Below are 19143 nucleotides of genomic sequence, written 5' to 3' on the forward strand. Positions count from 1 at the left end.
ACTATCAGTGGACCACCCTGTATATATGCTACATCAAACTTTTATTTTTTTCTACTTCAGGGAATAATCAATATTCGCTGTACCTGACTGTGGCATATACTTCACACCATGTACTTTCTCCGCATTATTTATTTTCCTTTTTGCAAGTCCCAGGAGCTCTCAGGATCTGCTTGAAGTAAGCCGTTTATAGCAGAATCAGCATGTCTTCGAAAAAGGAAAGATATTTCTTTTTGTTTTCAGTACTTTTGGTCCAGGAAGTGTTCAGAATGTGTTATTATACACTAATATATCCTACACTATCGTATGAATTTTGCTGACTGTTGCAAATATTTCAGTTATTTTCCAGAATAAGTAGTATTGACTTTGAACGTCTCATAAAATTTGGTGAAACACATCAATTTCTTAAATGTAGTATTACAGTCTTATTTTGTTCTAGAACAATGCGTTGATTACCAACACAAACTTCACATTCATAAAGTATAAGCTCAGGATATGGGATGGTTTAGCTGCTAACCAGTTGTAGTTGTCCAGCGTTGAAGTAGCGTCTATGATCCGTAATAGCAACAGCCACACTTGCCATCACGTACTGTTGCCCTCAACAGTACACTCACAGTAATCAATGGTTTGGCTGAGTCAAGATACTCATTTTCAAATATTAACGCTGACGTTTGAATTGCCCAATTTGTCCGTTACTCACTAATTGGAGTGACCAATGAGTCGAGTAGCGAACAGATGTAGTCATATTGGCCCCATTTCCTATCATGCCCTTGACTGTCACACTTAGAGCCTGTCTCACAACACCCCACACGCGATAGGGCAATCGATTTCATTCTCCCTGGTGACAGGGTGCCTGAGAGCGCTCTGACTCTAGCACAGCACTTACCTGTAATTCACATACTAATGAAATCAATACAATATCTTAATTGCATTTCCTATCATTGGTTCCACCTGTCAAAGTGCTCCATTTACAGTACACTACCGTCAGTGTTACTGACTCTAAAGGTTTAAGTTACAAATCAGCACACACTCCACTGCAAACTGAAAGATTTATTCTGAAACATCTTGCGTAATAGATATGACAATAGGCATCCACATACCAGTGGATATTTATTTGGCTTACCTTTCTGCATTTGGCTTTCGTGCTTGCGACACTTTGCACGCCTGTTCTGGAACCACACCTGCAAAATACCAAAGGGACATTCAAAAACAGACATATATCCTCCACATCTAGGAATGAACATTCCTACCTTACATTGTGACACTGTGAGAGACATTATTTGAACAACAGAAAAAACGCATCACAACGTGTTTGGTACGTGAATGTGACTAAAAGTAATACAAGTTATCAGTTCCAGTTTCAGATTATTACACGTTTTCCTTGTTCAATTTAATTGATGTTCATGACAGGACGTGATTGTGCTGGATACCAGTGAATGTGGGAGTTTAGATAAATGAAATCGGAAATGATGGCAAACATGCTTGCATGGGAAACTGTCGCGACACCCTACCTCTACCAACAGCCATTTCGCTGTAGAGGTACAGGATCAACAGGGCCATGCATCAATCAAAGGAAAATAGAAAATTGGAAATTAGGATTTTTCGTCACATCAATAAAAGGTCATTAGATCATTTGGAATGGAGAATAAGCTCGGAAACTATACGGATGGCAAAGTAAATGTGCAATGTCCTTTGCAAAGGATCCATACTAGCATTCGAGTCAGTTACCTTAAGGGAAATCATAGAAGACTACTTAATAAGGCATTACAGGGATTTTAATGTGGTCGAATGACTTAATCATTGGACCAATTATCTCACGATGAGAAACAGTGCATAGGTGTAACAAATGAATGATGATATATGGAAAAAAGCAACAGTATGGTCCTTGCATTTGTCAGTTGGTGGCTGAGTGGACAAGTATCAAAGACAAAGGTTTATGTTCAGTCTTTCTGTCACTTACCAGCAGATGTAAACTGAGGCAATGAGGCCACTTTAGTGTTTCACATTGCTACACTGACAAGTGTGCTCCTAAGCCTATTTCATTTTTATTGTAAGTCCTTTTTTTAACAAATCGAAAATTTAGCCACCTTTTCATGTTAGTAATCTCACACTACATTTCAGTAGTCTCACACTACATTTAAAGTATAATGTACAATATAATCACAAAAATATCTAATGTATGAATATACAAAGTATACAAAAATGCACTAAATATATCAATATAGAAAATATACTATATTTATAGGATGAATATGTTAAGAAAATTTAGTTTCATACATTAGTATTTCGTTCTCCGTATCCTTCTAACCTCTGTATCTTCTAAAAACAGGTTTATCATTTAGCACTGACAGTGCATTTTTATAATTTTTCACATTTCTGCCAAGTAAACTACTTCTGTATCTATTATTTAAAATACTATTAATATTCTTACCATATTTGTATCAACAATTTCAGAATCAGAAGCGTCATGTTTTTTATTGATCCTAAACTTTGATAGTTCAGGAAACTCAAGTATCTTATTCTACTTTGCAAGTAGCTGATAAATTTACATACATAACGAACGCATTAAGACACATCTTGGACGTTTTCTGTGAAAATGTATGTTCTGACTAATAAGACAAGTTTTGCTCCCCATACATCGCTATATAAAATCTTGTATATGGCTGTAAATAGCAAGTGTAAAGTGAAAGTCTTGAAAATGACGAAAAAAATCAGCAAACTAGTTATGTAACACAGGTTTATTAGAATCTTTGACCTAGGTTTCGTTAATTATAAAATTATCTTCTTCAGGAGGAGAGTGTGATGTCTTGTGAACTTCACAAGCTTGTCAACTGGCATACATACTAGGCTCTTAAGATAAGGCAATTCTGTACAGAGGGCACCATGTGTGTAACGTGCCAGAAATGCACAAATAAGTACACTGAGTGGCTTACATAAAATCAATTGACAAAAACTGTGCATGATTAACTACAAATAATCAGTAACTGCCAAAAGAGTAGTGCATGACTATAGAAAATTATAGGCTTTACGCCCTTACTCATGGCCACTTTCTGGGTATTTACTGGCTGCATGTACTGTGTTGAGGATATCATTTACTTCACATACACAGCTTCTTATGTCACTTATCCAGCACTAGATAGTTTAGATTATAGTCCAGATGTCATACTGAAAGAAAACTCCAATATGCACAACTATTTTAAGATATCATGTTTTATTTTATTTTGTCACAGTTGTAATTAGATTTAAAAAATTTTTTAGCTTCTTCTTTCATCTAAATGAATCAACAGCCTGTGTTTCTAGAGAGGAAAGATTCATGCATTGTACCTGTAATTGCACTAATGATTTGTTGTTCTTATAGAATTTTTCTGTTATCATGAGTTTTAAGACAAGGGTTTTTAAAATAATTATAAATAATTTCTTCTGCATTAAACATGTGGTTCCCTCTATTCAGAGTGCTAGTAAACTTAAGAGCCTAGTATGTTAGTCAGTTGACAAGTTTCATATGTGAAGTTGACACTGATGTTATCTGATAATCATGACTTGTCATTTTATTGTTTTTGAAGTGAAATTATATTTGACAAGAGTCAGATGTCTTTATTCCAATGTACCTTTCCAACACAATATGTAACTTGGAAGTGTTTATGCTAAGCTTCTAGTATTTACTATTTCTGTTTTTCTATTTCTAGGTGTAACACTCTCTTTCTAAAGAAGATAATTTTAAAATTACCTAAATGTAGTGTTCTAATAAACTTGTGTTGCACAACTTGTCAGCTGATTTTTTCATCCTTTCCAAGACTATTGCTATATAACCTAAAGTATTTTCAGGTGTCTTACTACCAAATACAGAACACAGTTTCATAGCTGTTTTTTGAGTTGCTAAGACATTCCTGCTGCAACTCATAGCATACAAAGAATAATTTGCAATAAAATTATAAAGATTCGCAAAAACATCTTCTTTCAAATGAATAATTATTTTAAACTATAGTAATAGTCGAAGGCTTTCAGAAATGTATGTGTTGCATTCAAATTCCACATCTCTTAATGGAGTTTAGATAAACTTTAAGATGGGAGAAGTAATAATGAGTGTTATTCTCTCTATCCGTCTGAAATACTACAGAAATGAAAGGAAGCGTATCAAATTCCATCGATATATACTGATTTGTGATATATAATTCGAAATTACTTTTACCGTGTAATCTGGCAAACTCTTTAGTCTGTAGCTCTTAAAATGAGATTGGTATTTTATTATTCTGAAGATTATTTTTAACTAATTCAATATCATATACAGAAATATATCTAACAATTCGAAATTCATACTCCATGCTTTTCACTATAATTTTTCGTTTTGCTCCAACAATCTTTTGTGTCTACACTAGCATCATTAATATCTGACCTCTCAAGAGAAAACTACACTGCTTGACATCTAGGTAAAAAGTAATGGAAATGATTGAAACTGATGGTTTTCAACTTTTTCGTTTATATAGGACAAGAAATCACTTCATTCCATCTCGAAAAATTAAAATCGTTAGTTCACCATTCTCATCACTTACAGTTATTGTTAGGTGCTGAACTTTATTACGAATCAGTACAAACAAATAACGATTTGGTTTCAAAACAAGATACACATCAAACTCTGTATTAGGCTTAAAACAAGCACTGGCATTCATTTATCAGTGAAGAGATCCCCAATGTTAATGAACACAGAAACAGCTAAATGAAAACTGACATTAATTAATGCAAAAGTAATAATTGCAAGAATATGATTAGAAACAGCCTTTCATTTCTGCAATCCTAAAAGATTTCCAATACTATTATTTTACCTCCAGATACATTTTAACATCTCTCTCAGTAACAACTCTATTTGAAACTTAATCTGATAAGTTTCTTTGTACAAACAAGTTTTTGAAAAATTTTGATTCTTATTGACCTTTATGAATAGTAAAAGTATCTCTAGTGCAGCATAATTTATTATATTTGGATGTAACGCTTGAATTGATAAATGTAGCTTTATATTCAACTTATGGAGCTTGTGTAAACTCATCTCTTAAAGAAGTAGTCAGTTGTTGTCTGAAAATTGAGCTCTTATCATTAAAAAGGAATAATCTACTCATTTATGAAGTAAAAGAAGTTGATATTACTAAATGAGTAAATCTGATTGGGGTTCAAAGATATGACTAAAAGGTAAGAAAACAAACTACCAATGTGAAAAATTATAATATTTATACAAGTCTGCATAGATGTGGAAAAACAGCTCTAATGATTGTCACCATATTTTAGCAGCACGTCAGTTAAAAAGATGATAACAGTTATTTTTATTAGCTTGGATTAACATAAATATCATGTAATAACACAGGAGACAAAATCGATACTAATATAATTATTTTAGCGGAAAACAATGATAATGATGATGATCTAAGTCTAGATAAGTGCAACAATAATTCAAAAGTTTTACTTGATGATGTTACTCTCATAAATGAGGTTGTAACAAGAGAATATTTTCTAGAGAAAGACAGAAGTGAAGAGTCTGATTTTATTTAGCTCAAATGTTTTAGAAAGTTCCTACACAACTAGTGATGGAAAATCATAATTTCTTAAAAATGTTTTGAAAAGATGATACCTAATATAAGTAATATTTATGATGAATTTGAAGGTGGAGCTTTTAAGTTTGATAAAATGAAAGAAATGTTCTGTAAATTTTGGAATGACAAATTTGACTTTATTACATTGGATTGGAAAACAAATTTAGAAAAGAAAAATCTAAATAAGATGCAAAATTTAAAAAAAGTTAAATGTTAACTTTTATCATAAAGGTAAATGTAGTTGTAACCTTAAAAATTACTGATAAATGCTGAGCTACCAATTGCAAATTGAAAGTTGAGGAATATGTTTGGTATGATTATTTTATGAAGAAATTCCATATGATTTCTGTGAGATTGTAATTATGTCTTAGAAGAAAGTTATAAACACAAATTAGTTGAAGACAGACCTCCAAATTGTGATGAAGTATTAAGAGTTAAATATAATCCAAATCAGTTAACATATACAATAGAATAAAAGAACTATTGAATAGAAATACTATTTTTAAAGAAATTATTTTAATTTAAAAAGCAGGTTTCAGAAGATGCAAGTAAGCATTTACAAAATTAAATTATACCATAAACAATTACATTATCTATATTTTTAAATTATTCTGACATTTATTAAATCCTAACCATTTAAAATATACTTTCTTATTTACCTCTATTGTAACTTCTTCAGTGTTACATAAATATGGATAGTTTGTTTTCTGTATTCATATTCATAAAAATTAAGTTCTACATATTTCAACTTGTGTGTCATTAGATTGCAAACTACTACATCAGTTTCTTCAAATATTTATTTTTACCAGATGGTTGTATATCCCATTTCAAATATACCTTTTGATTTGTGGAGTCTTATTTTAGCTCCAATGTGAAACTTAAAGTGTGGTGTCGCCGCCAGACACCATACTTGCTAGTTGGTAGCCTTTAAATTGGCCGCAGTCCGTTAGTATACGTCGGACCCGCGTGTCGCCACTATCAGTGATTGCAGACCGAGCACCGCCACACGGCAGGTCTAGAGAGACTTCCTAGCACTCGCCCCAGTTGTACAACCGACTTTGCTAGCGATAGTTCACTGACAAAATATGCTGTCATTTGCCGAGACGATAGTTAGCATAGCCTTCAGCTACGTCATTTGCTATGACCTAGCAACGCGCCATTACCAGTTACTATTGATACTGAGAATAATGTACAGTCAAGAGCGACGTTCACCATTAATGGATTAAAGTTAAGTATTCCACCAGCTACATCCGTTTTTCTGAATTCTTATTTCCTTGTCCTGTTTCAGACCTCATGCCAGCCTGCGTGAGCTAAAACACGTGCCTTTCGGCTTCCTCTAGTAACCCGGTGTTGGCTCTCCTGCCAACCACAATATTGGCGATGAGGCAATACCGCGTTCTTAAGTATACTGCTCTGATTTACTGGTGTAATGGCTTCGCCACCATCTCCAGATGTACTGTCCGAATTTTATCGCTTACAGAATCAGCAGACGCAGGCCTTACTGGATGCCCTTGGACAGCTCGTCCAGGGTCAACATGAAGTGCAAAACGATGCGGCAGCCGCTGCTCCACCGCATATGCAGCCACAACACACTGTTGCTCCAACGTTTCGACCTTTTGATGCTGCACTGGAAAGCTGGACGGAGTGGTCACACCAATTCAAATTCCATCTCGCCGCCTACAGAATTCAAAGTAATGAGCGGCAGCCTTATTTGTTATCATCGGTTGGGGTGACCACGTACCGTGTGATAGTCAAATTATTTCCCCGACGCGACATAGCAACTCTGTCCTACGACGAAATTTTGTCTGCATTAGATGCATATTTCAAAGAATCAGTCAATGCAGTTGCGAAAAGGTATTGCTTCTTTCGTACAAAACATACGGCAGGTCAGACTAATCAGGAGTGCGTTACCACCTTGCAAGGCCTTACTAGGGATTGTGCTTTTGAGTGTCAATGTGGACTCCCTTATTCAGATACTATGGTATGTGATGCAATTGCACAGAACGTTTCTGATGTTCATATAAGGGAACAGATTTTGAAACTAGTCAATCCCTCCCTTCAACAAGTGATGGACATCTTGGATCGGTAGGACACACTTGACTTTGCTCAGGAATCATTTGAACCTTCACCAGCCGTGTGTCAGGTTAACCGGCCCGCTGGGAGAGCTGCACGGAACAGTAAACAGTCCTCGCGCCCGGCCGCGCCACTGCCGCCAGGCTCTCAGCCACGTATGCCGCGCAGGCAAGGAAATGCAGTGCTAAAATCATACCCGCGGTGTACTACTAGACATTCACGTGAGAATTGCCCATCACGCCAGGCTATTTGCTTTTTCTGTAATAAAAAAGGACATGTTCAGAGTGTTTGTCAGAAAAAGCTCAGATCGGTATCTCACAACCATTCCAGGCCCTTCGCTTCGCGCTGAATTCGAACCAAGGCTACTCAGGCTCATGAAACTTCACCCATGGAAATTCATGTAGTTCATTCCACTCCGCCCAGTGCCACTCTCTCTAACAGTGACTGTGTTCATCCCACAAATAGTGTGCGTCGACATCGCCGGAGATCCCATCAAGTCGCAAGTGATAATGTACCAGTGTCAGTTCACGTTGCACAAGACGGTCGCTCTTGTCGTCAGCAGGACAATAAACTTTTTGTAGATTTGGACATTAACGGCAAAGTCATACCATTCCAGCTCGATACCGGAGCTGCAGTTTCACTGATCAATCAAGACACGTACAAACAGCTGGGCACACCTCCGTTGCGTGCCGCAAATGTTAGGTTAACTAGTTATTCCGGTCAAGTTATCCCTGTGCTAGGACAGTGCAGCCTTCTTGCAACATACAATGGACCCACAAAACTTGTGTCATTTTATGTCCTTCGTTCTTCTTCTGCAGTGAACTTGTTTGGTTTAGATTTATTTCAGTTGTTTAACTTGTCTATAGTAAAACAGGTCCTATCAGTGAATCAGACTGTGCCTCCAGACAGTGTTTCTCGTCTATGTGAAGAATTTGCAGACTTTTTGCACTAGGCCTTGGTTGCGCTAAGAACTATAAAGCATATTTGGAACTAAAAGTAAACGCGCAACCGAAATTTTTTAGAGCGCGCAATGTTCCCTGCGCATTGCGTGATGAGGTCGCAAAAACATTACACGATTTGGAATCGCAAGGTGTCATTGAACGTGTCCAGGCTTCTCTCTGGGCATCACCCTTAGTAATTTTGCCAAAACCTTCCGGAAAATTGAGACTTTGTGTGGACTTCAAGGCAAGAGTGAATCCACAACTAGTGATTGCAACTTTTCCTTTACCCCGCCCAGAAGATCTTTTTGACAAACTGTGCCCGGGTACATATTTTTCGAAGTTGGACCTAGCAGATGCGTACTTGCAAATACCAGTGGACGAAGAATCCCAGCGCGTTTTGATGGTTAACACGCATCTTGGTTTGTATCGATTCAAACGACTGCCATTCGGTGTGCATCCGCCCCTGCATTGTTTCAGCAATATCTACAAACTGTTTGTGCGTCGGTCCCTACTGCAGCAAACTATCTGGACGATATTGTGATCTCCAGAAAGACGGAAGAAGAACATTTAGCTAATCCCAGAACATTATTTCAGGTCTTGCGACAAAATGGTCTTCGATTGCGGAAGGACAAATGCATGTTTTTTGCTCGCGACTTGCCCCACCTGGGACATGTACTCAATGCCCAAGGCATACATCCCAGTCCCGAGCACCTCCATGCCATACAAGACTTGCCTTCGCCGCAGAATTTGAAGCAGCTACAGAGTGTGCTGGGAAAAATCAACTATTATCATAAATATATCCCACACGCCTCTTCCATTTCAGCTCCGCTTCATCGCTTACGCCGTAAAGGTGTTCTGTTCGTCTGGACGACGGAATGCGAACGCGCCTTTCGCCAGTCGAAATCGGCGTTGCTTTCCAATACTTGCCTTACGCCATTCGATCCCCAGAAACCCCTTTTGTTGACGGTGGATGCATCGGATTTCGGGATCGGTGCTGTGCCTGCGCACAAAGATGGATCGCACGATCGGTCTATTGCTTTTGCGTCCAAATTGCTCTCGTCTGCGCAAAGCAATTATTCACAGATCGAGAAAGAAGCATTGGCTCTCGTATTTGGTGTTACTAAGTTTCATGATTTCTCCTATGGTCGTCACTTTATCATCATCACAGACCACAAACCTTTGACATCGCTTTTTCATCCGAACAAGCCTGTACCTCCACGTACAGCACAAAAATTCATTCGCTGGTCTATTTTCCTCTCGCAGTACCGCTACGATATCTTGTATCGGTCCACTGCTAAGCACGGAAACGCCGATGCGTTGTCCCGTTTGCCTGTTGCTGAGGATAGAGCATTCGATTCCTCCGAACTTGCTTGCATGTTCATTGATTCGGAAACCGATGACGTGGTCGAATCATTTCCGATTGATTTTCGTCGTGTAGCTATAGCCACAGCTGCCAACCCTGTCCTTGCTACTGTTCTGCGTTTTGTTGCTACGCAATGGCCCTTGTCAAAGTCACGGATCGGGATCCGTTGGTTTGCCGATTTTTTGCTCACAAGAAGAGACTTTTTGTACGACGTGGTGTTTTGCTGTTGCGTTCTGATAATGATCAGTCCAGGGTCGTGGTCCCACGTTCGTTACAGTCCTCTGTCTTACAGTTTCTCCACCAAGGACATTGGGGTATAGTGAGAACGAAACAACTTGCTCGTCAGCACTGTACTTGGTTTGGAATCGATGCCGCGATTACGAATATGTGCTCTTCTTGCATGGTGTGTGCCGAACAACAATCAGCCCCACCGCGGAAATTCTTTGCATGGCCAAAAGCCACTTCCCCTTGGCAACGCTTACACATCGATTTTGCTGGTCCATTCTGGAATGCTCGATGGTTGGTTGTGGTAGATTCATTCAGTAATTTTCCTTTTGTTCGGATGTCTTTCACGACGTCATCTGCCACCATCCAAGCGTTATCTGCTGTCTTTTGCATTGAAGATCTTCCACAGACTATTGTTTCCGACAATGACCCACAATTCATGTCCGCAGAATTTCAGTCATTCTGCAAGGTCAATGGTATTCAACATCTGACGCCCGCGCCGTTTTCGCCACAGTCAAACGGTGCCGCTGAACGATTGGTCAGGACTTTCAAGTCACAGATGTTGAAGTTAAAAGCGTCACTTCTCGGGAGGACGCGTTGTTGCTCTTTTTGTCCTCGTATCGCTCTCAGCCCCGAGATGGTCGCTCGCCGGCTGAGTTGCTCCACGGTCGTCATCATCGAACCTTGATGTCTTTGCTACATCCGCCGTATGAGGTTCCTGTGCAGAGGCCGAGACCTGCTTTTGCTCCAGGCGACGTTGTCTACTATCGTCACTACCGAGGTTCACGGCGTTGGCTCGAAGGGCGCATTCTTCGCTGCCTCGGACGCGCTAAGTATCTGGTTTTGGGGGCCTCTGGTGAGGTGCGCCGACATCTCAACCAGCTGCGCCACTGTCGTCGCATGGGATCTGCCGCTCGCCGTCTGCTTTTAGCGACGGTGCCGTCCGGTCAGCGCCCTGGGGACCCATCTACTGGCTCGCCTCAGCCCCAGGTGTTACCGACGCTGCCTTCCATTTTGCCCAATAGCGACGCGACGCCGCCGCCGTCTGTTCTCCCGCCGGCGACGCCCGCAGTGGACGCTTTGCTGCAACCGCCGGGCGCCTCCCCGGGGTCACGCGCTGCTGATCGCTTCCCGTGACCGGATGTCCTCCGACATGGAACTCTTGCCCGCTCCGGACCATATGTCGTCTTCGCCCGTCGGGTGCCCTGGCCTGATGGAGGTCGACCCCTCGGCCCCTCCTGTCTCTCTGCGGGCGCATATACTGCATGTTGGCGTGCACCCTGGAGCAGGTTTTCAGGCGTTTCCTAGCTCCCCGCGGTCCGAATTGCAGGGTGCGGGTGGCACAGCCTCGCCTGTTGTTAGGCTCCCCACCTCGTCGCGTACGTCAACATGGGGTCCTCCCCACGGCGGGCGGAAGCCTTATGCCACAATCGTACGCCGATTTGCGGGGGAGGAATGTGGTGTCACCGCCAGACCACCACACTTGCTAGGTAGTAGCCTTTAAATCGGCCGCGGTCCGTTAGTATACGTCGGACCCGCGTGTCGCCACTATCAATGATTGCAGACCGAGCGCCGCCACACGGCAGGTCTAGAGAGACTTCCTACCACTCGCTCCAGTTGTACAACCGACTTTGCTAGCGATGGTTCACTGACAAAATACGCTCTCATTTGCCGAGACGATAGTTAGCATAGCCTTCAGCTACGTCATTTGCTACGACCTAGCAATGCGCCATTACCGGTTACTATTGTTACTGAGAATAATGTACCGTCAAGAGCGACGTTCACCATTAATGGATTAAAGTTGAGTATTCCACCAGCTACGTCCGTTTTTCTAAATTCTAATTTCCTTGTCCTGTTCCAGATCTCACGCCAGCCTGCATGAGCTAAAACTCGTGCCTTTCGGCTTCCTCTAGTAACCCAGTGTTGGCTCTCCTGCCAACCACAACATAAAGCGTTGCACATTGTGCAATTTTAAACAATGGATGTATAGGAATGAGATTTTCACTCTGCAGCAGAGTGTGCGCTGATATGAAACTTCCTCGCAGATTAAAACTGTATGCCCGACCGAGACTCGAACTCGTGACCTTTGCCTTTCGCGGGCAAGTGCTCTACCAACTGAGCTACCAAAGCACGACTCACGCCCGGTACTCACAGCTTTACTTCTGCCAGTACCTCATCTCCTACCTTCCAAACTTTACAGAAGCTCTCCTGCGAACCTTGCAGAACTAGCACTCCTGAAAGAAAGGATATTGCAGAGACATGGCTTAGCCACAGCCTGGGGGATGTTTCTAGAATGAGATTTTCACTCTGCAGCGGAGCGTGCGCTGATATGAAACTTCCTGGCAGATGAAAACTGTGTGCCTGACCGAGACTCGAACTCGGGACCTTGCCCGCGATAGGCAAAGGTCCCGAGTTCCAGTCTCGGTCGGGCACACAGTTTTAATCTGCCAGGAAGTTTCAATGGATGTATAAGTTTCTCATTATGCTTATTTACATCTTTAGGTTTCATCTTTATTTTTGCATGTATTTTCATTTTTTTTTAACTGATTTTGGAACTGTATCAACCTACTGATGTACCACGTTTCTCCAAATTTTCTTTTTGTGTATACTGTTAAACTGTTCTACAACAGATACCTTTGTCTCTACGAAATCAGAATAATGATTACTTTCATATCCATTCATACATTTTTTTAAAAACTCAGTTTGAAAATGTTTAAAATGTTTATGGGATGTTATTTGAAAAGCGTCACATAGATCCCCCCCCTGTTTTACTTTCAACCAGTGTAAACTTTAAAAATATGTTAATTTACATTACGAAATCTTCACTTATTTCTGAAATTCCTTTCAGGTTTCCTGAATACATTTCTAATATAATTGCTGGTAATAAATTAACATTCCAAATGAAACAATATTTTTTACTCATCATTTTTTGTATATTATTTAAAGTTTCTTCACAAATATTTCAGTTTCTTGAACCTATTTATACAAATGCAATTTAACAAATTTACTTATTTTGCTTTTCCATACTGTACAATTACCTTCTGTCCACTGTCTTCTGCTTTTAGTTGCTGTTCTTTGCTGATGATGAGTTTCTGAATAGTTCTTGCTAGTCACACACCGAATATTGTTGATCATAAAAATAAAATAAAAAATAAAAGAGTTAATTTTTTCATTGATATCTTGAATAAATGATAGACAATTAACCAAAAATTAATACTGTCAAATCATCTCTGCTTTTACTTGACTAATTTAATCTAAACCAATCAAACAATGGATGATTACTGAAATTAGATACTCAGTAGTCTTTGGAATACCAACTGATAGTTCTCAATTACACTCTGATATTTTCACTTTATGATCAGTAGGATGTCGTTTTACATCAGATTTGATGCCTATTAAAAAAAAGTATTTCATCTTTGATACAGTAATCTGGTATATATCCAAGTTGCTATCACTTTGTACAAACATGAATTCAGTTTCTATTAATCACAGACTTTATTCTTCAGTTTTGTTGTTGGCTAATATAAAGGTTGTAATCTATTTTTTAAAAATATTTTGAAAACGCTTTCTCTATAATTATTAAATGTGGTCAACAGATTTGAGACTGAATATTAGTTTGTTCAAGATTGCAATTTAAATATCGCTTATTAACTAATCCATTGAAACTGCTACACTTCAATTAACTAATCATCTATTTATGAGATTGATGTATTTTTTATTTTTCTTACAGATAACAGCAAAGTACTTTCCAAATTTGATGTATTATATTTCTGTATCTCTTAGCTCATCTAACGTGACTTTTTTCCAATTTTTTTGTTTAAAAATACATTTATTAGCTTCAAAATTTCAGTAAACCATCACAAAATAGTTTTAAACATATAAACACAAAATCACACATGTGTATTTCTTGAAGTTTAGAATTTTATGTTCATTATAACATAGCTTATTGATCCCACATATTTAAAAAAAGTATTTTGGATCACTTCTTCCAAATGAATCAAAGACAGAGCTCTTATTGGTGTATCTATAGCAACAAATCCAGTGTCTACAAACATTATCTAATAAATTTAATTTCACAGTGCCAGATTTAATTATTTCTAATATTAAAGAATCTTAATCAGTCAAAAAACAGTTCCAAAGCTCTTAATCTTAAATGCCTTCATTAATTATTCAGCAACAAAATAACTTAGAGGATGCGCCTGATTTCTAATTTTTTCCCACTATTCTTTAATTCATTTCGACTTTACACCTCTTTTCTTCAGCTTATTCAGCACCTTCTTTTAACAAGCTGCACTTGTAGCTGGTACAGCTCAGCCAGCTAAAGATCCAAAACCTCCTTATGCAGCAAGTAGCAGTGGATGAATCCTTGGTTCATGTTGATTTAATGTAGAAGTTTCTTGCTTTCTACAATCTGCTATAGAGCTGGACTGGTTGATGGTAAAATCTAATTACCGTCTTCTATAATTCGATTTTCTTTAGATTTTCTATTTGTTATTTAGTAGTTTAATCTCTGTTACGTTTCAGTTTAGGTTTTCACACACAGTAATATTATGATGAATATCAAATAATTTCATTTAATAGTGAAAAATTTCGAATTCCTTAACCATAATCATCAGCTGCAATACCAACACCTCTTTTTTTCTTTCTCTATGTATAATTTGTCCAACAGATGTTGCAGATTTCTCTTTTCCAACTGAAATTTCTGATATGTGTATTCTATCCTTTGTAGCTATTTGGCGTTTTTTACGTGCTATTTTTGTACTCTAAATTGGAATTCTCTGTATATTTAATATCACATATTTTAAAAGGTTTAACTTCTTTGTCACTTCTAGGTAATCCTTCATCTGATATCGTTCCTTGACCACATTAAGAGTATCCAGGTAGATGTATTTCAAAAGGAAGTGTATTAATCATCCAATTAACTAATCCTTCACCATACAATATTGAAGTGTCTGTGTTACTATTATTATGAAGCAAAGTTCCTTTCGACATGTATGCATGTCCTAAGGTACAGGCACTGTGGCAACTACAGCCATTATGAAAGATATGAAATGAATTCGCAGTTGCGAATAAGGACAATCATCAGCTATAGAATGGAATGATGACGTGAAAATCTGTGCCAGATCGGGACTTGAACTCGGATTTTCCGCTTGTCGCGAGTGGTCGCCTTACCATTTAGTGATCCGTGCATGTCTCTCAGTCAGACCCAAACTTTTGTATGTCACCAATCACGGGTCTATCATCTATACTTGTACATCCATTACGTATATTTCTATACAGGTCAGACACTGCCCTGAAAGTCGCTTGCATAGTATCGGCAGAGAAATACAATATTGCAGTGCCTGTGTTACTCTGATTACAATGCCAAGTTCCTTTCGACATGCGTGCATGTCCAAAGGAACAAGCACTGTGGCGACTACAGCCATCATTCACAGCTCTGAATTGATTTCATGTGTTTCATAACATTGGAAGAAGGCAGTATTACAGCTTTTTCTGTCATTTTCCATTTCGGTGTCATTATGGTCAGTAAGCTATGGAATAGATGATTTCAAGTCGCTTATTGATTTTATGTAAAACCAAAATGTCTTAGAGTTTTTAGTTAGTTCATTTAATTTCAATGATAGTCACAAACGCTCCTCTCATATTCTCCTTTCGCTCATTTCTGCTTCGTTCAGCTTGTGTGTCTCTACTAAGTTTTAACTCTTCTTTCATCTATGAAGAAGCTGTCTTTGTTTACATAGCAGTCTTCTAGCACAGCTATTAAGCCAAGGTGGGCCTTTCCCATGCCTTCACTAACTTTGAAATGGCAGTAATTAGATAACTGATCATGGAACGAAAAAACATCTATAATTGCTTAATATAGGAGTGGCATTAGAACCAAATGAGGTACCTGTAAGATTCTATAGAGATTATGCGAAAGAATTTGCTCCACTTCTGGCAGCAGTTTACTGAAGGTCGCTGGACCAACCAAGTGTACCAAGTGACTGGAATAAGCGCAGGTCATTGCCATTTTCAAGAAGGGACATAGGACAATTGGACTTCATTATATCCCTATATCGTTGATGTCAATCTGCTGTTGATTTACGGAACATGTTTTATGCACATGTATTATGATGTTTTTGGAGAATAAAAATCTCCTCTATAAAAATCAACATGGATTCTGCAATTAGAGATCTTGCAAAACTCAACTCACTCCCATGAGATCCACAGTGCTATAGAGTGGCACACAGGTTGGTATCTTGCAGATAGACCATGATATGTCATTCTTAATAGAACAAAATTGCCAGATGTAAAGCTAATTTTTGGGATATACCAAGGAAATGTGATAGGACTGATGTTGTTTACAATGTATATAAATGGTCAAGCAGGATGAGAAAAATTTGATAAATTTTTATTTTGTCTGCCAGCCGCTGCTGGCCAAGCGGTTCTGGCGCTACAGTCTGGAACCGCGAGACCGCTACGGTCGCAGGTTCGAATCCTGCCTTGGGCATGGATGTGTTAGTTAGGTTTAAGTAGTTCTAAGTTCTAGGGGACTAATGACCTCAGCAGTTGAGTCCCATAGTGCTCACAGCCATTTGAACAATTTTTTTTATTTTGTCTGTCTCAGTTGCATGAATATACAGTAGCTGATGTTTATGGGGATAGATAGGTATAAAAGAAATTAAAACTAAGGAATCTGTAGGTTTGTTAAAGGAAAGAAAATGATTTGCGAAAGTTTGCAGAGCAATATAAATTATGTTTTAAAGACTCATATTGCTGAATCTTTTGTAATGATCACATCATGAAGTTTCTGTTAAATTTACTGAAACTATTCCTTAGTCACTGGACATAGAGCTTTATATACACCTCTATACTGTATAATACTTTTTTCAAATTCGTTACTATTTTCATGGATCTATATTGCTCTTTGATATTGAATAGGCAATTTTCAATCTTTGATGATGTATTATTTATAACACACCTTTTACTTAAGTAACATCTTTTTTCTGAACTTTACAGCTATATATTTTAGTTATGAATCCCATAAATTCTTTCATGATTTTTCCACTGTATTAATTTTTCAACTTTATTAAAACTTTCTTTCATATCTGTGCAGAAATATTCATTTTTCTTATCATATTTGTGTGAATCTGGATCTTTATAGCATTATTCAATATTGTATTCACACTTTGGTTCTATAAGACTACAGTAAAAACATACATTAGTACTTTTAATCAATCTGAAATAGTGATACCTATAAAAATTTGTGTACTAAGCTACATTTCTGTCTTCTGTATAGATATTGCTGCTACATCCTCATTAATGATTGTTCTGCTCTTAATCAAGACAAACTCCTCTGCTTATAACTAGGGCTACTGTATGTTCTGAGGAAACCTTCTTCATATTCTTAATTTGATCTTTATTCAATTAGGATGGTACATTATCTAATGATGGAGCCACTAACCTAAATGGATAAAAAATCTTAAGTTTAATCTGTTTGAATTCTTTCCTATGCTTGTATTATTATTTGGGATTTAATCGTTTTTTCACAACCATATCCTTATTCTTTAAATCAAGAGATAAGGATAAAATACTAAAATATTGTTGGATACATAGACATGAAGTTAGAACATTTATAATTAAGTTACAATACCTAAGGAAAAAAAGTTTGTCACTTACTACATTTTCGCCTATCATGCAGTAAAACTATAGCTGGCATAAGGCTTGACATTTTAATTTATTAATTCCTTACTACTAACATTGTTTCCAACACATTTTGTAGACAATATCCATATATAACACTGAATGTACTTACAAAATTATATTTTTTTGGACACATGATTCAGAAGATCATCTTACATATTATGGTGTTGAAAAATTAGCTTTTGCTTAAAACAGAAAGCAAATTAGCCAGACTATAGTTATTCAGTGTGTGATAATGAGAGCCCTTCATGACTCCCAACAAACTTTAAACATAATTTTCTGAACTTTTCTCGCCTACATGCTCAAGATCAAAATTTTAACACATCAACTCATTTGTAAAGTAACCACACATTTGGAACTGTTTTACACAAGGGAGATCGATATTTAAAGAATCAAAGGTGGGAGTTTTATATATTTTCTAGATTTTGTATATTTCTGTATGATATACTTTGGCACATTTGTAGAATCATAGATTTTACTTTAAATATACCAAGACAATACTGAAATTTAGTGTGAGACAACTAAAATGAGAGGTGGTGTGATTTGGCAAAGAAACGGGGCTACAAGAGGGGGTTAAGGGTACATAATTGTGTAGAGTGAGTCCAAAAGCAGAAATCGTCTGATAGCCTTGTAGCAACTATCATCACTCCTTTCACCTTTAGAATTGATGTGTATGTGAAAATGTCAAGCTTAACTATAGTTCAGAGTCTACTCTGAGCTGCAGGTGCTCCTGAAATTGGCTGGGTAAGGGCCATTGTTGAATCCTGACTTGATGATAGCGTTATCTATTCTTCTGATCACCATTTAATAGAGATTATGTAATTTTAAGTCTCTAGGCAGGAATTTTCGTATGATGTAAGGGTCCCTCCTTCAGCAACGTGACATGACTATCAGTGTGTGGTGATTCTAACAACTTCCTCTCTCCTCTTCATTTCAGACTGTCCTCACAGCTTTACTTCCACCACAACCTCGTCTCCTACCTTCCAAACTTTACAGAAGCTCTCCTGCGAACCTGTAAAGTTTGGAAGGTAGGAGACGAGGTAGTGGTAGAAGTAAAGCTGTGGGGAGGGGGCGGGAGTCGTGCTTTGGTAGCTCAGTTGGCAGAGCACTTGCCTGCGAAAGGCAAAGGTCCTGAGTTCGAGTCTCAGTCCGGCACACAGTTTTAGTTTGCCAGGAAGTTTCATATCAGTGCACACTCCGCTGCAGAGTGAAAATCTCATTATGGTAGTATGAACGTTCCGTCCATTGTACAGAGTTAGTGGTATCTGTGTGTGGGCCTTGG

General features: G+C 38.2%; 1 protein-coding gene across 1 annotated transcript in view; it reads right to left on the minus strand.

Annotated features, from left to right (window-relative positions):
* The window catches only part of LOC126484856 (short stature homeobox protein-like), a 126902-nt gene that overhangs the window by 61549 nt on the left and 46210 nt on the right, over window positions 1-19143 (minus strand). The window contains exon 4 of the mRNA XM_050108452.1: window positions 1121-1178. Coding sequence (XP_049964409.1) covers window positions 1121-1178 — 58 coding nt within the window. The remainder of the gene's footprint in view (window positions 1-1120; window positions 1179-19143) is intronic.

This window comes from Schistocerca serialis, chromosome 6 (assembly GCF_023864345.2).
Source record: "Schistocerca serialis cubense isolate TAMUIC-IGC-003099 chromosome 6, iqSchSeri2.2, whole genome shotgun sequence".
NCBI classification, from domain to species: domain Eukaryota; kingdom Metazoa; phylum Arthropoda; class Insecta; order Orthoptera; family Acrididae; genus Schistocerca; species Schistocerca serialis.